General features: G+C 37.1%; 2 protein-coding genes across 5 annotated transcripts in view; both read right to left on the bottom strand.

Moving 5' to 3' along the window:
- Positions 1–16,895, bottom strand: part of dennd2b (DENN domain containing 2B) — a 65,075-nt gene extending 48,180 nt beyond the window's left edge. The window contains exon 1 of one of the 4 annotated variants that reach the window (XM_067442730.1): positions 16,632–16,895. The gene's annotated coding sequence lies outside the window, so the exon portion shown is untranslated. Of the gene's footprint in view, positions 1–9,747; positions 9,922–16,631 lie in introns of those variants that run through there. The other 3 variants (XM_067442742.1, XM_067442728.1, XM_067442734.1) reach the window with 3 other exon arrangements.
- Positions 16,896–17,470: 575 nt separating this feature from the next.
- tmem9b (TMEM9 domain family, member B) lies at positions 17,471–19,566 on the bottom strand. The gene is made up of 5 exons (XM_067442725.1): positions 19,267–19,566; positions 18,891–18,982; positions 18,676–18,784; positions 18,437–18,571; positions 17,471–18,257 (listed from the first exon to the last, which is right to left on the bottom strand). Exons 1-5 carry the CDS (start codon positions 19,363–19,365, stop codon positions 18,102–18,104), a joined length of 591 nt encoding a protein of 196 aa, XP_067298826.1. The 5' UTR covers positions 19,366–19,566; the 3' UTR covers positions 17,471–18,101.
- Between the last annotated feature and the right edge of the window lie 772 nt (positions 19,567–20,338).

Here is a 20,338-nt window from a genome sequence, read left to right as displayed (position 1 = left end):
GTACGTCCAATCATTGCATTCGGTCCGAGTGCAATTAAATAAAATGTCCTACTTGCCTGTCAACGTATGTATTTTCATACCATAGTTTCATAACATGTAATCTGTGTGTTTCATGCTATGTAGAGTTAGACAGACGTCAGTCACAGAGCACCGCAACCAAAACAGCATCCACCTTTTACAGTTCCAAGACAATGAGCTTCGGTTCGTGACTCAATGGCAACACTACGCCGAAATGAATCTGCAGCAGTCAGGTGGTACATGTCATTATTCTTTAAGTTATTTATATTCATTATTATTTTAAATGTTTTGTGCTTTGAGATATAATAGTTTAACGCCATCTCTCATAACGATTTTGTTTGCTCCCTGCTGTATGCCTTGAAGGACGTGTGGCTTTGGAGGAGCTCTGAATCGCGGGTGGGAACTTATGCTTTCCAAGCTAGCCTCTCAGAAAATTGCCTAACCCCTTTAATGTGTGCTTACATGAAAGTGCCAAAATTCTGATTAAATGTCACAAGAAAATCCTTATATGACAATAATCGTGATTATCATTTTAACTAGGGCTATGCAATATATCGAAATTATCGAAATATCGCAAATGTACATTTCGCAATATGCATATCTCAATGGCGAGTCATTGAGATATGCATATAGCGAAATGTACATTTGCGATATTTCGATAATAATATCTGAATGATTTTAATAGGCTACTTCAACAATAGACTGGGCACATTACTGTAACTTATGTGACTTGATTGACGTTAAAAAGAGTTATTAAACGCAATAATTTGCGAAAAACTATCATTTGCAGTCTCGCGCTGTCTGAAACACACCGAAACGTGAACAATTTGTCACACAAATTTTTCCTACAACTGAGCTGGTCACTTTCAGAAGTTGAAGCAATGCTTTCTTTTCCCAGAAACAATGTGAAACGGGTTTCATTCTCAGTTTTTAAATATTTTTTTTAATGTAATTTAAATAGATTTTACACACTAATTACAATATCGTATCGCATATCGAATAGCATTATTTAACAAGATATCGCATATCGCATTTTTCCTCAATATCGCACAGCCCTAATTTTAACCACTGTCAACTTCTTAAAAGAAATAACGGAGACACTAGACAAGGGCAAATTTTTTAGTGCACGTGTCAAGTGCCTGTGTTCATGCGCACACTACCAAATAGATTATATATTTGAAAGACTATTCAACTGTATGTATATGGCAAGTATTCATGTCAAATATTGCAATTTATGATGTAGAATCCATTAAGAAGGTTTCTTTAAATATAGCTTATTTTACTCAAACCAATAAAGGCTATTTTAAAACAGCATTGGAAATTACCAAGGGAACTGGTGAACTAGCCTTCTGGGTTGACCTACAAATTGACGTCATGACTGAACAGCTTCACAGTCCCAAACAGCTCTATAAGCAATTTTAGCAACAGAAGACAGAACATCTTTGTTCGATTTGTCCTTGAACAGAGTGTGGTTAAAAAGTAAGCTCCTTTATCAGTGTTTCAAACAAACACTATCTGACCAGCTTCCTCAGATGAGTGACACAGCTAGGAATGTTCAGGGTTCAAGACGAGACCGTCGGGCCATGGTCTTGTCAGCGACGACAGGACAGTTGGCTAACGGAGCGGTACTCTATTCAAAGGAATGCACTAATATTTGCCCCATCCGTCAAAGCACACATTCAACACATCAAAGTTTCTGAAAGAGGAGGAATTCTTCAACTGATAGGGAGAGATTCATTTAATGTCAATAAACATGGCACCACGGACAAGGTAGATTTTTAGTTACTCAGCTGAGCCATCGCATAGAATTGTGGTTGAAGCTTTACGCCGTTTGCTGATCATAGACCATAAATATATTTATTTCCGTTGTAAAATGAAACAACTCTGAATAGCAGAAGTTGCGTGCAGTCAAAATAATTGTGCACAAGAGATGAAAAACTTCCAAAAAAATACCTGCGTTTTAATTCTATTTTCCTGTCAGGTGGATTAGTGTCTTCTGGGAGTTTTTGCGCACTCAAATTCTCCAATTTACTGTGATCAGAATCTAAGGTGTCCCAGATTATCCTACATTTGCCATAACGGTCCCTGCTCATCAGCCACTGCGGTTTTAACATCTTTAAAACAAGCAGCAGAGTGCAAAGCAAACCACTGCAAACTCTCAACTGCTCCTACACTTCAAAACCCTTAAGAGGCAATGAACAGGGTTATGCATTCACCAGAGACCATTTTGCACCAGAGACGATTATTCTTTCTCCGTTCTTTCCTCGTAGCCTGTAAAATCCAAGTCTATGTTGTTATTACCAAATCAGACATGACTGTGTGAGAATGGGGGTTAGATTACAGCATAAATACCAGAGGAAAGAGGGACCCCCCTTCCAGACTCTTAGCTCGCACCGTCATATGGTCCTCATCAGGGCTCTCGCTGAGATTTATATACTGCACGAGGTACGTTAATGCTGCTGTTATCAGCCAAGCACGTTGTGTTTAGATTGAGGCAAGAAAAGATGATCAATGCGTCTGTGGTATCGTGAGGAGTTTTTAAACACGCTCCCACCTGGACGAATCCCTCTGGCGCTGCTAATTAAAATTTCCCTGAAACGTCTGACAGGGAAAAAGGAAGAGGCAGAGCATAAGAAGGGGCGTCTTTTGTTTCCCTTTCACTCAGTTTCAATCCCAAGTCCGCAGAGCCTGTGAATAATGACGAGGGTTTATATCCAGGTTGGGGGCTGTGGGGTGGAGGGAATAGTTGTACCCTGTCGAGCTGCTTAAACGTCTTTCCTTCTGAGCTTTTCATGAACTATGGAACTTGGCCTGTCACAGATCGCAGCAGCTGCACGCTCCCCACACAATACCCACGATTCCTTGCTCCCATAGTGCTGACTGGACAGGCCAGATGGAACCAATTTTTAAGCCCTTTTCAGTCTCTGTCTTCCCTGACTTTCAGCTGTTTATGGTTCTTTTTGTTTTCCAAGTCACTAGCAAAAGGAGAGATTCACACAATGAGGAAACTGCGGAATGCTGCTCACAAAATGACATGCGGGAAACTAGAAATTAGTGGCTAATTTGATTTCAGTGCTCATTTGTAATTGATGGCTTTTACAGCAGTGTTTCTTAAACATATCAATTGTTAGGTTTCTTCAATTCCTTTATGACTTTCAATCAAAACACAACCATATTTGTCCTAATAGCCTTCTATCTACTATACGAACACTAAAAATAGAAACATGTGGAAACATGAGTGCATTCAGTTCAAAAGACACAAAGCGTTTTCCTTAAACAATTCAGTACACTCTTCTTATCAGTATTTACAATTGTGTCCTTTATCAGGCAGACTGAAGACAGAACAGTTGCTCACACTGAGCCTTAAAACTTATAGAGGTCCTATGAAATCCCAGTCATAGATTTTTTTTTTTTTTTTTTGTGCATCACACATTTTTGGAAAGATCTTGTGCAGATCTTACTTATATAGTATGATTCATAGTTACATGTCAAGCTCCAAAAACTACAAAATAACAAGACAAACAAATACAAAAGTAGCATTATATTAGTCTACATGACTCTAGTACTATATTTCAAGCCATATCATAACTTTGTGTAAGAAACAGACTTAAAGGTTCACTATAAGCGTTGCATGCAAATGAATGTGTCTCATGGAACAACATTGTAGCCAGAGTTACTCTCTGTTTATATGACCAGTCAAAAAACAAAAGTAACAAGGTAAACATGTACCTTAAAGTTGAAACTAGCTGTCAACCAATATCGATTTTTTTTATGGACAATGCCGATGCCTATATCTTAGAGAGCAGGGTGGCTGAAGGCCAAAATAAAGCATATAAAATGTATATGTATAATGTGTATCACAACGGCCAGGCATAGGAACATAGTTTCTTCCCTCAGGCAATCCATCACACAAACAGTTAATGCCCTTGGCAATAAAATGTGCAATACACAACATTTTTAAACATTTATTTATTTAAAGGGTTAGTTCACCCAAACCTGAAAATTAGACCATGATTTACTCACCCTCAGGTAAAATCTGAGTTATATTAAAAATGTCTTGGCTCTTACTAGCTTTATAATGGCAATGAATTGTTGGGTCATTTTTCAAGTCCATAAAAGTGCATCTATCCATCATATAACTGCTCCACACGGCTCTGGGGGGTTAATAAAGGCCTTCTGAAGTGAAGTGGTGCGTTTGTGTATGAAAAATATCCATATTTAAAACTTTATTGACTAAAAAAAGTAGCTTACAACAGTCAGCGTTACGCAAGTCGACTTACAGTGAAAGAGTAACACTTGACCCTTGATGCATGCATATTGACGAACACAGAAGTACAGATGATAGCGCAAAACAAAACACTGGTCATGAAATGGAAGTCTAAAATGAGAATTTTTAAGGAGAAATGGCGGTTTATCAACATTGAGTTTGTTGCCCAGCACTATGCACTACTACAGGTGACAAAGCTTGTGATGCTCCTGTACCTCTTTCGCCGTAAGTTGACCTGCGTACTACTGACCGGCAAAAGCTAGTTATTTTCGTCTATAAAGTGTTAAATTGGGATATTTTTCTTACACAGACACGCCACTTCGCTTCAGAAGGCCTCCGAACCCCCCGGAGCCGTGTGGGGCAGTTATATGATGGATAGGTGCACTTTTATGGACTTCAAAAATTACCCAATGAGTCACTGCCATTATAAAGCTTGGAAGAGCCAGGATATTTTTTTTTATATAACTCAGATTTCATTCGTCTAAAAGAAGAAAGTCATATACACCCAGGATGACTTGAAGGTGAGTAAATCATGCGCTAATTTTCCTTTTTAGATGAACTATCCCTTTAACCCACACTTTACATTTCCTTGACTTTGTACACATACATATGCAGTCTATTGCCTATTTTTGTGTTTTTGTTGGTTTTTTTGTACATTGTTATTTCCTATTTACTTATTCTATATTTATTCTCTTTATTATCTGTCTTTTGGCACTGTCATTTTGTTTGTGCTGTGGAGCTTCTATCACCAAAACACATTCATTGTATGTGTAAACCTGGATTTAAAGCTCTTTCTGATTCTGATATATTTTTTTACTTATTATTTAATCAATTTGAAACTTTACAAGAAATAATTTACGTGGGAAATTCTTGATTCTGTAATTATTTTACAGTATTTTTAACAAATAAAGAAATTTTTCAAATATATTAATAAAACAGAGGTAAACACTGTGACTAACAAGACATTTGGTAACCTGGTAAGTTTGTGTGCATTGAGTAATCATATATATTTGGAAAAAAAAGAAGAAAAACAATTTTTTAAAATCTGTACTCACACTAAACACAGAGGGAGAAATATTCTATAATAATATATTGGTCAACCACTGGAGCAAAGTAACAATGAATGTAAGTAACGACAAAATCTTTGATTAAATACTATATATTCAAAATGTTAATAAAACATTTTCAAAAAAGTTAATAAGTCAGAAATACTTAATATTTCATTCAGCAAGGACACATTAAATGCACAATATGTAAGATTTTTTTTCACTAAAATATCCAAAAATCACTAGCTCAGTTATATATTTAATGGACTTGTACCATCATCCCAAATGTTTCCAACAATGTTTAAATCCAGAGGAATTTGTCATTTTTTAACCAATGTCATGCCATTGCATTGCCTATCAATAACGTCATATCAGTGTTAGCCTCAATTTCTGTTTCTACTGGTACGGTTCAATTTTCACTTTTATACCATTTTATTTGATTCAAAAGACAGGTGAGCACCTGGATACCTTTATCGACAGAAAATGAATTATTACCATACAATATATTTAAGATATATATTTAACTGTGTGCCATTTAGCAACACAAGACATTCCACTTTTATTAATTAGCTATTTAAATACTGATCTAGCGTACTGCCGTGTGCACATAGCAAATGCACAAGAGTAATGTTCACTGCATTCCCACGGAGTGTCAATGCCAACTGTTGACAGAGGGCGTGTCTGAAGTTTGTTGCTGACGCGACAGTCATAGTGACAACTAGGGCTGCACGATTAATCGAAATCGAACCACAATCGCGATTTGTATGATGTGCGATTATGAAAGCTTAAAGGCTGCGATTTTAATAAAATAAATAAATGGCGCATTGTAAGCGGAGAGCGGCTCTGTGATCAGGAGTAAACACTGCTCCGTCCGAAAGACTGCGAGTTTGAGTCGCTTATAATGTGCGTTTGAAAAAACAACAGGCGTTAAACATCTTCACAAACTAGTGAAGCGTTCATTAACCTGTGCAACAAAAGACAACGTTTAATAACATGTTTTACCTCACTTCATATCGTCAGTCGAGTGTTTGTGAGCTGATGTGGCTTCTCATCACAGAGTGAGGCAGACGATGCATTATTTTATAGTATTCTATACAGTGATGAAGCCTATATCAATCAGCACTGCATTATACTTTATTATTATGAAAATACCCTAGACGGCTTGAACTTCACATAAGGGGTTTTCCTAAAAAAATGAACGTCATCATATTACTTCTCTGAGGCAAATCTGGCTTTTCCGCTCAAGGGCACCCTCTGGCTTTCAGTATGAATTAAACTTTGGGTAATAAATTATAAATAAGAAAAATAATACTTAACAAACTTAAAAAATAATACATGTATAGGACAATCCATGTTTTTCTTCAATGTACAGGAGTTTTTTCCCCCACAGTGGATGGCAAGAGGTTAATATTTAATATTAAAGACATAGACATTGAAATTGATATCACAGATAAACAACATATTTTATTTCATTTTATTTTATTACAAATATATATATATATATATATATATATATATATATATATATATATATATATATATATATATATATATATATATAAATTATGAAAATGTTATTGTAATGGTAATATTTCTTATTTTTTTAAATATTTTTAGCAGTAATAATAATAATTATTAGTCATATTAACAGGCCTATATAAACACAAAATGTTATACACACTTCATTTGTGTAAAAAAATAAAAAATAAAAATAATCGCATTTTAAATCGCAATCGCAATTTTAACCAGAATAATCGCAATTATATACTTTCCCCAAATCGTGCAGCCCTAGTGACAACAGTCAATCATATAACGCTGAATTCACATGGGGTATCGCCATTAACGCTTCTCGTTTACTTTGAATGGATGACGGCATGCGTTGCTGAACTGAATTGTGGGTTCCGTCACGTCGCTTCACTTGCGTTACAGGCGGCAGAGGTTGAAGATTTCTCAACTTTTCAAGAGCCAACGCAGGCATCACCCAATCAGATCGCCGTATGCAAATACCCAAGAGCAGAAGCTAGCCAATTGTGTTCATGCAACCCTAGATCAGATGTGTGATTGGCTGTTTTCACTATGATGGTTGCATCAGCACGAAGCTTCAGCCACGCCCTGTGTAAATGCAGCGTTACTTTATTTTTCCGGTGTTGTCAGATGAAATCACCTGTATGAGTTGTAGTTCAGCACTTTTGGCTATTTCATTAGAATGAGATAAAATAAAGTGAATTTAAGTGCCTCAAACGTAAATGTAAACAAGCTCAAGGTCTAAGGAGGAACCGCAAAACGTTAAACGTAATTTTAATTGTAACAGACATGAACGTAACTAAAGAAGCGGCAGTGGACAACTACATCATAATATCACAATAGAAACAGCAATGTAATAAAACTTTGGATTGCTTTCCATCAGCTGTGAAGGTGAAGACGACAACTCCCATGATTCCACGCTCATTCACTGAATCAAGCTACACGCTCATGTTTTTAAATAAGTGTCCTCTAACGGAGAAACGTACATACTATGCCTTTAACTGCATAGAAAGCCATTTGACTAATATAAGGAAACCAGACGTATCCACTGATGCATCAGACATGCATCATAGTCTATTGTGTTTGATAGCTTACAGAGATGTATCTCAGAGACCTGCATGGAGGATGTTACAACAGGACAAAAAGCTACCTTCTCTCCCATAAGAATTACAACTGAGTCATGTAAACCTTGTATAATCACAACCTAGCCTTGTCAGACTGACAGGTGGCAGGTGCTGCCTCTGTGTAATACCAATGACACACAAAATTACAGTAAGTTCCTTGTTATGACACCCAAACTTAGACTAGAAAAGTTATTCAAGGACAGCTATAATAAAATTATACCCTAGACAAGGGATGATAGTAAATAGGACACATTTTGAAGCACATCTGAAGGTCAGCCATCCAACTATTGATGCAAGTCCAAACTTGTTGCCTTTTTAAAGTGTCTGAAAATTACAGGTGCTTCAAAACAAAAATCACAATGAACAGCCCTTTAAAGGCAATGATGCCCATTCAATGTACCACAATGTAGTAGTGCATTTAAGTTGTTCTTTTGTAACAGTCATGCTTGCTCTCATTGATGAATCACTTTCATGTACATCCTTAGAAAAAATGTGATTGCAAAGTAACAATTACTATTAACTATAACAACTAAATTATATAATAAAGTGCATAAGTAAAACAGCTCTGCATTTCGATAGACAAGAAGAAAATGCATGAACACACAATTGCACTACATACTGCGATTTGGCGCATGATATCCAGTGTAAATAAGAGCACTTGCATCACTGTTATTACATCTGACAGTTAGTGGACGAAATTACATTCACATTGGAATGACAAGCTATGGATCAACTACAGCTTAAAAATATGAAAAGGCTTGTTACACATTATGACGTCAGGGCTGTGCATTTTGTTTAAGGTTTAGTGACATCCCACCCTTATCCATATTGCGCAAGCACTGGACAGAGAACAGAGCAGCTCCCATGGTTGAGCTGACAATCCAGACCAATGAGAAGGAAGGGTCATTGTTCCAATAGCACAATAGACAGTCTGTTTAGAAAGTTCAGGAAAAAAGGGCTTGCAGCTGCAGTAACAGCCAAAGCTGAAAGCAGGGGGCACTATATACTTGTGATCTACAGTGATCATGTAACATTCATGTGTACATGTCTGTGGGTGTGCTAAAATGAGTGCATGGTTTTAGTGGAAATAAATGAAATGTGCCATCAAGGAAGAGATTGTTTGCTGCCATTGCTCTCTCACTAAATATTTACACTTAAGCATTTAGAACATGCTTTTTTTAGTTTATGTTGTTGTTGTTGTTTTTTTTTGTTGATGATTTAGATTGCATTCAAGGTATACATTGTTTTTAATCAATGACCTGATTAAATCGAACCCATGACCTTGACCATGCTAGTTCAACTGTATACTCAACAATATTTTCACCACTAAACACATCTTTTTGTGCTCTAACACATTTATAAACTAGCCTTGACCTTGGAACACTAAACTATTCCTTAAAAAACAAAAACGTTTGCGTAAACGACCGACATTCATATAAGTAGGGAAATGACCAAATAAGGCATTTGAAGTAATACAGTTTTAAACACATTTTTACAAAAAAGTAATCTTTTGACCCCCTATTGCATTTGAAACATTACTATTTACTTTGGCTGTGAAACTAAGTGAACTACTTTACTAAAGTAGCATTTATGGGAATCGTGTTTTGAGCATTTTGAGGTTTCACGCGCGTAACCTTTTGCTCCAATGATGCTCAAAATGCTTTCTATAAAGGAGGCGCATTAGGTTTTGACATACAGCCTTTGTTTGCGTTTGACTGTGCTCATTTTCATAGAATGTAACCCCGCTAGAATGAAATAAAAGTTTTACCTGAACGAAATGTCCCTCTGATAGTGCCATTTTGTTCAGCGTCCCACAAAACACTCGTAGCGATTGCAAAAACTCATCGATTTGCCGGTAATACCTGGAACTTTTCCCTAAACTTCCAGGCATGTCCTTCAAGCGGGGTAAATCCCTCCCTACTTGAGAACTCTCTCTTGGCAGAAGGCTGAGCTAGTTGTCATGGAGACGGATTGTTTTGCCCCCCCACTCGCCTCTCCAGGTTCTCGCGCTCCAAGCCTCCCACACGAAACTAAACTGTCTCATGAGCCACATGGATCTGAACTTTACACGCTGCAATGGCAAATTAAGCGAGGGTAAAATAAATACATTTCACACATATTTTGCCGGATGGTTCCTTCACCCTTCTCCGGGGGAAAAAACAGCCAAGAATAGCTCCTTATTTGAACATGAAAAGCTCATCGCACAAAACGGTCCCACATGGTACTTCGAAGTAAGTTAGCCTACTTCAGCTGGATCACATAGCATTAACTTATACTTAAAGTAGATGAAATATAATCATACACTGACATAGTGTATGTTAACTAACCTATTTATTCTAGTGTGTAACCAATTAATGGAAAGACCCACAACATTATATATAGCTAGACTTTGCATTGCGTGAAGCCGTCACCTCGTCTTTTCTTATTTATAACAAGAAACAGAACATTGTCTAAAAGCTGATATGTGACAAGGTGTACAGCAAACTAGCTAGAAAGCACATAGCTAAGTTTTTATAAGCTGTCATCCCAAAAAACGAGTGTTTAAGGAGAAAAAAAGTGCATACAGGCAATACAGGTCCTTCTCAAAAAATTAGCATATGTGATAAAAGTTCATTATTTTCCATAATGTGTAATGATAAAAATTAAACTTTCATATATTTTAGATTCATTGCACACCAACTGAAATATTTCAGGTCTTTTATTGTTTTAATACTGATGATTTTGGCATACAGCTCATGAAAATCCCAAAATCTCAAACAATTAGCATATCATGAAAAGGTTCGCTAAACAAACTATTAACCTAATCATCTGAATCAACTAATTAACTCTAAAAACCTGCAAAAGATTCCTAAGGCTTTTAAAAACTCCCAGCCTGGTTCATTACTCAAAACCGCAATCATGGGTAAGACTGCCTACCTGACTGCTGTCCAGAAGGCCATCATTGACACCCTCAAGCGAGAGGGTAAGACACAGAAAGAACTTTCTGAACGAATAGGCTGTTCCCAGAGTGCTGTATCAAGGCACCTCAGTGGGAAGTCTGTGGGAAGGAAAAAGTGTGGCAAAAAACACTGCACAAGGAGAAGAGGTGACCGAACCCTGAAGAAGATTGTGGAGAAGGACCGATTCCAGACCTTGGGGGACCTGCGGAAGCAGTGGACTGAGTCTGGAGTAGAAACATCCAGAGCCGTGCACAGGCGTGTGCAGGAAATGGGCTACAGGTGCCACATTCCCCAGGTCAAGCCACTTTTGGCTACAGAGAAGCAGCACTGGACTGGTGCTCAGTGGTCCAAAGTACTTTTTTCGGATGAAAGCAAATTTTGCATGTCATTCGGAAATCAAGGTGCCAGAGCTTAAGATGAGCTTAAGGCCGCTATCGACGCATCCCGGGCCTCCATTACACCTCAGCAGTGGCACAGGCTGATCGCCTCCATGCCACGCCGCATTGAAGCAGTCATTTCTGCAAAAGGATTCTCGACCAAGTTTTGAGTGCATAACTGAACATAATTATTTGAAGGTTGACTTTTTTTGTATCAGAAACACTTTTCTTTTATTGGTCGGATGAAATATGCTAATTTTTTGAGATAGGAATTTTTGGGTTTTCATGAGCTTCAGCGGGATGAATGGGTCAATTTTTGGGATCCTGACACTCAGTATGTCTGAGTATTATGTCTTGTGCAGTAAACATGTTGTCAAATATCCAAATGTCAGTTTTATATATTATATTTCCTGTCTCTGATTACTTTCTCCTCCAGTGGGCGTAGCTCTCAGTGTAATATAACAAGTCGCGCTCCGAGTCAAGTGCCTGTATCCACTTTTGTGTCCCTAAACATTCCTTTTTTGGGTCAACAGCTTATAAACATTTCTGGGTTTTTGGTTCTGGGATTTTTAGTTTGTTTTTGAGGTCGCTTCCTGCAAAGAAAGTCAATGGAGACGGTTGGTTTGTTCTCCCCCCCGGGTGGGCGTGGCTTTTAGATTATGACGCGTGCCGCTTTGTCTCTATCATAGACTGTAAAAAAATATGGACGTAGTGTCCGTGACGTCACCCATAGGATTCCGATAAGCCGTTCTGAAGCTTAAAGTAGGGACGAGCTGGGCATTGCATATAGGCGAAAACCACAATTTGTACCAGGCTGTAAAAAGTTTTTATTCTGCTGTAAACTTTGTAAAGTTGAGAATTTTAACATGGGGCTCAATGAGATTCTGCTCCCTTCTGGAGCCTGCCTCTAGCGGCCAGTTAAGGAATTGCAGTTTACATTACTTCCGTATTGGCTTCAAGAGAGATTGCGGGAGGTTGCCGCTTGGTCTCTATGCTGGCAACTCGAATGAGCGTCTATCGCAATATTGTTATCCACATTTTCCACACCCTTGATCAAACGGGAAGAAAAAATAAGTAGGCCTGACTGTTACTGAAAATCGTATTTTGTGGTTATTCTTGAATACAGTTTTTAATATCATATCACAACCAGCAACATTTATAGCTAGCCTACATAATATGCTTTTTAGCTGTAGAATTATATATTTTAAATTATTTAATAATAGCCTAATACAAGTTATTTAGTTTTATAGTTCACTGTTTTAAGTTTTATTTATTCATGTTTCCCCCATGATGCTGAATTATTTTTTTTCATGATGATTTTACTTCTACACATATGCTTCTCTCTTTTTTTTTTTTTTGCACTAAATAAATATTTGCACACACAGTTATGTCCATAGTTAAAATTTCAAGCAGTGCCCATCAAGCGTCACATGTTTGCAATGGTTGTATGGATGATTTAATATTATGACATTGTGTACACCAGCGGGGCCCAGTTTCATGATGGGCAAATCCACAGGCTCACCCTAAGAAAAGATGATGTGAAAAATTCTTACCAAAGTTAGCAACATTTATTGATTATGAAATGTATATTTTCTTGTTGCTATGGATTTTCATTTTTAATGATTACTTAGAGCAGTTTTAGTTGGGAGCATTGTAAAATAAGTGCCTTTTGAATGAAAAGCTTTAAACACAAATTCTGTGGAGTCATCCATGATTTACTATTATCTATATGTTCCAGACATCTTCAGTTTCTCAGCAGCAGAGGACAAGCATAACACATTGCAAACAGCTGTCTAAACTCTGGTATGCAATCACATGTAAGCCAAATAAGCAACCGCAATAAGAAGCAGGGATCTGTGGTTGACAAAAGCTGTATGTTGACAACTTTCTCTGGAACCCTTTCAAATTGTACCAATACCTCATCAGAAATTTGGTTTCTGTTGTTGGAACATACTGTGGGAGTTTTTCCTCAAATCTGTATTAAATTGCTGATATAATAGCTCAGGGACAGATCATCACTTCATTCATTTCCAAGAACAGTCATTCATTCCAGGTGTTTTGAGAGGGAAACAATTCTAGTGTTGGGTCAGTCTAAATACTGAATTGGACCAGACTCAATAGGGATTTTTTGTTGCAAAACCTTGAGAGACTAACCTGCTGAAAATAGTGTTTCTACTGCAAAATCGTATTGTTATGAATCAGACAGATGTAATTTGGTATACTATTTATTTGCTAAGGTCATATCCTAGCTTGTCATGTATACTCTCACGTTTCAAGCGGGCATTCACTATATTTAACCTTGCATCCTGATTTTGAGCAGCGCATGTCAAGAGCACTATGAGGCCCAGACTAAACATCTCCCATGGTAGAGGATGTCTGTTACGGCGATCATGACACCAAAATATGTGGCTGGAAATGTTTGCTAGATAGGGACTAATCGAAAAGCCAAACAGACCTTTTTTTTAACATTGCTGCTGCTAAGTGTTGACCCAATCGAAACATAATGCATTCTTGATATGGTCCCAGGAGTTGGAACTGCAAAATGGAGCAGATAGACCTGCCTTAAGAAAAAAAAAACAACTCCACAACTTCTCCACATGGTCTTTGTTTTTAATCCATATAGGCAGCATCAAATTCCAAATGTATGTTCAGCACATAATAAGAATTCATTCAGCCCTCCAATAAGTCTTGATTCTTCTAAGGAGGACTGTGATAAATACTTGAGATGAATCCCCCTGGGGTATCCCATCATCCCTGTGAATGCAATACAGAAGTCCCAATGCTCCTTTGGTCTTTTTCTCAGAGGAAGTTGGCAAAATACATGCGTTGAACTTTTTTTAACATGTCAGTCCTGCTACAAGTTATATGTATGCTAGCTTAAAAGGATAGTTCACCCAGAAATGAAAATTCTGTCATCATTTACTGACCCTCAAGTTGTACCAAACCTGTTTGAATTTGTGAACACATTTTGAAGAACACAGACAACCAAACCGAATGCATATTCAAGTTTGGAACAACTTGAGGGTGAGTAAATGATTAATAATAATAATTTGTTACATTTATATAACACTTTTCTAGGCACTCAAAGCGCTTTACATAGAATAGGGAATCAACCACTAATGTGCAGCATCCACCTGGATGATGCGACGGCAGCCATATTGCGCCAGAACGCTCACCACACACCAGCTGATTGGTGAAGAGGAGACAGACTGATTAAGCCAATCATTATATGGCGATTATTAGGAGGCCATGATGGACAGAGGCCAATGGGCAAATTTGGCCAGTTACACCCCTATTCTTTATCGAAGGACTGGGATTTTTAACGAGCACAGAGAGTCGGGACTTCGGTTTAACGTCTCATCCGAAAGACGGTGCTCTTTGACAGTATAGTGTCCCCATCACTTTACTGGGGCATTAGGACCCACAAAGACCACAGGGTGAGCGCCCCCTGCTGGCCTCACTAACACCTCTACCAGCAGCTACCTAGTTTTCCCAGTTGGTCTCCCATCCGGGTACTGACCAGGCTCAGCCCTTCTTAGCTTCAGTGGGAAACCAGTCTTGGGCTACAGGGTGATATGGCTGCTGGTTCAAATTATGACAGAATTATAACTAATTCTAATTGATTATTACTGCACAAAATTATTTACAGGGCACTTGCACCATTCAGCCATTATACAATAAGACTGACATGTTACGTTACCATGATGGAAAACATAATACATTTGGTCTGTAAGGTATTTCCTTATGTCTCTGTATTTATTTTCAAATACACTAACATTTCCAGTAGCAAGTCAATTACAAGTCCAAAAGTACAATCTACACCTGTTAAAGAAGTTATATGAAACATTATGCTAGAGCTGTTAAATTGTTTCCTCTTCCTTGAACACATGTTGAGCTTTATCAGTCATGTTCAGCAAAACCCACAAAATCTCCAAAATACAACAGTATCCATTTACAACAGCCCTGAAAGTTCACCACACCCTTACTGCAAAATATTCCTGTCACAATCATTCTGTTCAGGCATTTGAAAATACAAAGCACAGTATTCAGTGTTTAATTTACCCGAATAACGGCAATGCTCAAAATATGTTAAATTTGTTTTGTGTTATTGGGCATTCTATGATGGGAGACATTAGTCCCCCATGTAATATATATACAAAAAAGTTTAACTTTATATTTATTCTTATGTTTTTTCTTTCATCACGTGGGTGATTTTAAAAACATCTGGTAATTTCATGAACTCAAGTACAAGCAATTAAATTTAAACTGTCAACATTTAATTAATGTTAACCTTAAATTGCATCCAAGCATATGCTAAAATGTATAATTATTTTTTATATATTATAATTTAGCTTATTATTTATTGTTATTTTGCTTGAGATAACACTTAAACATAACATGTCTGACAAAATATTTCAATATGTACGTTTTAACCACTATAAACCATTGTTTTCAGAGTTTCTTGCAATGTTGCAATGACAGGAATTACATTTTCAACAAGGACATGCCAAAAAGAAACATTCAAGATAGATCTGTCAAGAAACCATGATAAGCCAAAGGGAAAGGACCGTCACAGACAGCCTTGAGGGAGGCAGGGACACAGAAAAAGAGAGAGAAATGTGGTTTGTGCCTTAATCATTTCCCACACTGTGACCCTGGGGGAAAGACGAGAGTGTTATTTAAGTGTAAAAACAGTCAACTGTTGCTGTTAGCCTGAGGTCAGACTGAATTTGGAATCAACAAAAATATTACTAGAATAGCAAAACTCAACAACTGAGCACAAAATAATTAATTATTGGGGGGACATATATATATATATTATCATAATGAAAATTGTGAAAACAGCGATTCAGAAGAGTCTATTAGTTTTCTTGGTGATTTTAGAAGGTTTAAGAGCGCCTCCTTGTTTCTGGTTCAAAGTAAAACACCACATAGGAGTTATTATGACTCTCCAATGCACATGATGAAACATTTATTCTGATTAGATGTTCTCTCATAAGCGTGTGTAGCCCATTACTGCATTATCTCTTATTAGGACATTTGCTTTCCTTTGTTCTGACGACTTCAAAACACACCTGCGTCTTGTAAATTGTAATTGTTCAGCTCAAAACGTGCCATCTTTTCTGTAATTTATGCTATTATTATTTTACTTCTCCCCCTATATTTTTGTTATTAAGCTTTTATTTGTCTCTGCAGACAAGTTGAATTTAAAATCAGTTTAGCATTAATGACATAAGTCATAAGTCATCAAAACAAAGGAGATTTGTTTTATCCATTTGCAAAAGAAGACACTCACAGGAGCAGCGAGCATATAAGGACATAAAGAAATTCCTTACCTTGTCTGGAAAAGTGACGCTTGGGTTGCCAAGGTTACCTTTTCACATATCCATGCTGTGAGTGTGCATAAGTTAGTGTTCGGTGGAGTGCGCGCTGGGCTATCTGTCCCAGTATTTTTGGCTGGGAGGAGGAGGAGGGAGCGCAGGAAATGATGAGAACCGCGGTTTGGGAAAGGTGATATGCATAGCCTTGTGTAAAGCTATTTCACTTTGTCTAGTTGGTTTATGAGGTAAATACTTTCGGTTAAAATAATACGCTTAGTTTTTAAGCAAAACCGTTTAATATAACCAGTTCACTGTGTTTACTATTTTAAAAGCGGTGGAAGAGTAGGCTACTTGCATATCAGAATGTACAGTCTGTGAATATATGATAATTTTCCTAAAAATAGGCCTAGGTCTAAAGTAGCCTACATTCGAGACATTTTTACTATCATTTTTATACTAAAGATAACTGTCTGCACGTTTAATAATAAACGAACCCAGTGCTAATGTAAAAATCATCTTTGGAAACAGCGCCTCCTGGGGATTAAAAATACTCTTACCATTAAGCGAAACTGCGTCATTTCGGTTGAGCAGCGTGTTACAGCAGGAACAAACTGAGACAGGAAACCATAGTTCACATTTTAAGAGAACTGTAATGTAAATCAAAATGTCAAATTAGCTCTCTGTTAAATCATGTACCTGAACATTTCAATTATTATACATTATATATATATATATATATATATATATATATATATATATATATATATATATATATATATATATATATATAACAAACACACATATTAATGCCAAAGAATATAATTTTGAAATCTTCAAAGAAAATGTACCATTCAAAAATTTGAATATTTTTACTCCATCGTGAATCAGAAACCTGAATCTACACAAAGCTAGAGAAAAACTGAACTGGGAAGTTAGTCATTAAATAGCATATCATTGGGGGACAATGACAAAACACATTCACAGATTATTTACATATAATAGTTGACAGTAAACTGCAAGGTAAGAAAGAGAAAAGCGAGAGAGGGGGGATTTTTCTCTGTACAATAAACTACTAAAGACTGGATATCAATATTTTGGGTTTAGTATGAATTCTGGAATTTATATAAAAAACATTTTGTGAGTAAATGGATCATCTAATGTTATGAGGAAATTGGCACTTCTATCCCCACATCACATTCGGGGTGACTGGACCACAGTAGAAGTAAACTTTTTGTTGTTGTTGCTAATTTCTGAGTGCTTGATTTCCAAATGCAGGAACAGTGATAATTAATGCAAACAGTCTGTATAACAAGCAAGACTAATAAACAAGGTTTTGTCGAATGCATTCGTCAAGACAACAAACCTACACACCAAAAAGAGATGTAGACACTAGGGTCACTGGGGGTTGCTCAGACATCATGGAGAAGACCCAGCTTTCAGCACAATACCAGAACCCACATATAACAGTCCAGATTGTGAATGCTTTTAGCTGAGAACCACGTGGCGGTCAAAGACAGACTTGCGCTGTTCTTGGACCTGCCTCCTCCAGCGCTGCTGAGCGTGCTCCACTTTGTTGAGCATGTTGGAGCGAGAGCGAGAACGGGAAAGCACATCATGGGCATTGGCGAAGGGCTGTTGGTCCTGTAAGAAAAGAGTGTAAGGTTATCAAACTAGTTCTACTTTATACTATATGAATATAATTAAAAACACAAAATCTATTCTGTTCTACTCATCCAATACAACAGGCTTTTCATCCAAACTACCAGCTTTTAAAACTTAAACTGAATCTTGTATCTATGAAGATGTAACAAAACACTTACCCCAACATCGTCGTCACTCTGAATGAGCTGTGAATGGCCAAACAGCCTCCTCTTCAAAATAGGCTCCAACAGGGTCAGATAGACCATATACAACAGCAGAAGGCCCAGAATAGACAGATATATTATAATAGTGACCTTTAAAAAAAAAAAGTGGAAAATGATTATTTTGCTAATATTTAAACCTATTTTAAGTTTGCATATAATATGTTTTATCTATCAAATAGAGATATTGAATTTACTTTGATGGTTCCAGAGCTCCTTTCTTCATATTTGCATTCACAACGTAAACAGTATGCCTCCACATCCTTGCCTTCAACAGGCATCGGCTCCACCACATGAAGGCAATTGCTGTGCAAATGATAATATTTGAGGCATGGATCAGTGACTAGTGTCATAAGGTTGGATCATTGCAGATTGTATTGTAGTCTCGAATTAAACCTAGTAAATCATTTACCAGTCCTTCAAGGAGACGTTTTGATTATAGATCTGTCCATCAATTTCCTTATAGGGTGGACAGATGCATTTGCACCTGATGTCTTCTGAATTCTGAAAAAATTCACCACAGATACACAAGCTTATTAATTTACGCCAAGGAATGACATAAAACCAATGACCATACTACCAAACTTCTGTCAGTTTATAAAACATTTTACATGCTTTGCGATCAGAAATGTATTGATTTACGAATGTATTAACGTCACGCTTTTAATTTACAGACACATTGCAACATGCTAACGGCTAGTTAGCACTGCCAACAAAACAATATGCTAACAACGTCAATAAGCATTTCGTTACTGTATTAAAATAGAGTGATACATGTCCCAATGTACCTTCGCTTCTGATGTTTGGGCATATAATATCAGAAGAAAAAACACTAGCGATGAAAACGTAAACAGATTGTAAGCGCATCTCGGCGTCAATCGATTCATCTTTTTCGCTTCCACTTAAGACACTGTTGCCAAATACTAAAAAGAGGGAGATGTCCCAGAATAACGAGTTAATCTTCCTTTGGCAACGCATGCAATGGTTAGGAGACTTGTGTTCCAATTAAACGTCAACAAAACAAAGCGTGAGGGATGGACTCTGTCTGACACATCAGCTGACTATCAGCAGCCGGTCCGCGCATTATCACTTTCCTCCGGAAACATGAGCGGGAACCATTCTGCCGTACGAATAAACGAGTAACTTACGCACGAGTTCTTACGTCACGTTGTAGGCTACACATCTTTCCAAAAAACGGGAACATAGATATGTATACGTATACATATCTATGGTCGGTAACACCAGAAGAAGGCCTCTGTGGTCATCACATGACCCAATGCCACATAATATGTATTGGTTCATTCTATTTTTTTTAATACTTCTAGCTCTCTAGGCCATTAATTCCCCAACCGTTCGCCCTATGCACGCCTCTTTAGTTCCTTTTTATAGAGAAATATTTTTTTTTTCATTCACAAAAAAAAAACAAATCACTTCAATTTATTTTAACCTACACACCTTAAACATTGTATTAGCCTATATATTATTTAAAAAAAAAAATTCCTCATTTCTGTTTTATATGTGTATGATTTCACCAAGAACCAGTGGAATGTAGCCTACTACCCCTGTTTGGAAATCACTGATCTAGGCTGCTTCTGTGCATTTTAAACAACAGAACATTTTGAGTGTATTTCTTTATTTACATGTTAGATGTACAACCATAAAAATATAAACATTTAATTTACTCTGCATGTCATTAATGGGTAATCAATCCTACATCAAGAGCCTCTTAATAAAAAAATCAGTTGATGGGTAATGGAAGTGTGAACAAGTGAAAGAAACGAAAAATTGATAACTGTGAATCAAATGACCATAGAGTCTACAGCAAATACTGTGTACAGCTAATGTCTCTTAATGGAGACA

Source organism: Pseudorasbora parva, chromosome 1 (genome assembly GCF_024679245.1).
Source record: "Pseudorasbora parva isolate DD20220531a chromosome 1, ASM2467924v1, whole genome shotgun sequence".
In the NCBI taxonomy this organism is placed as follows: Eukaryota; Metazoa; Chordata; class Actinopteri; order Cypriniformes; family Gobionidae; genus Pseudorasbora; species Pseudorasbora parva.
The sequence above is the reverse complement of the archived record's forward strand: the minus strand, read 5'-3'. Positions and strand labels throughout refer to the sequence as shown.

Bases quoted from the DNA above. Each gene is read 5' to 3' on its own strand.
- tmem9b (XM_067442725.1), bottom strand. From the start codon at position 19,365: ATGAATCGATTGACGCCGAGATGCGCTTACAATCTGTTTACGTTTTCA. The intron at 18,983-19,266 runs GTACATTGGGAC...GAATTTTTTCAG, and splicing joins CCCAAACATCAGAAGCGAAG to AATTCAGAAGACATCAGGTG. The intron at 18,258-18,436 runs GTAAGTGTTTTG...CTTTTCTTACAG, and splicing joins AGAGTGACGACGATGTTGGG to GACCAACAGCCCTTCGCCAA.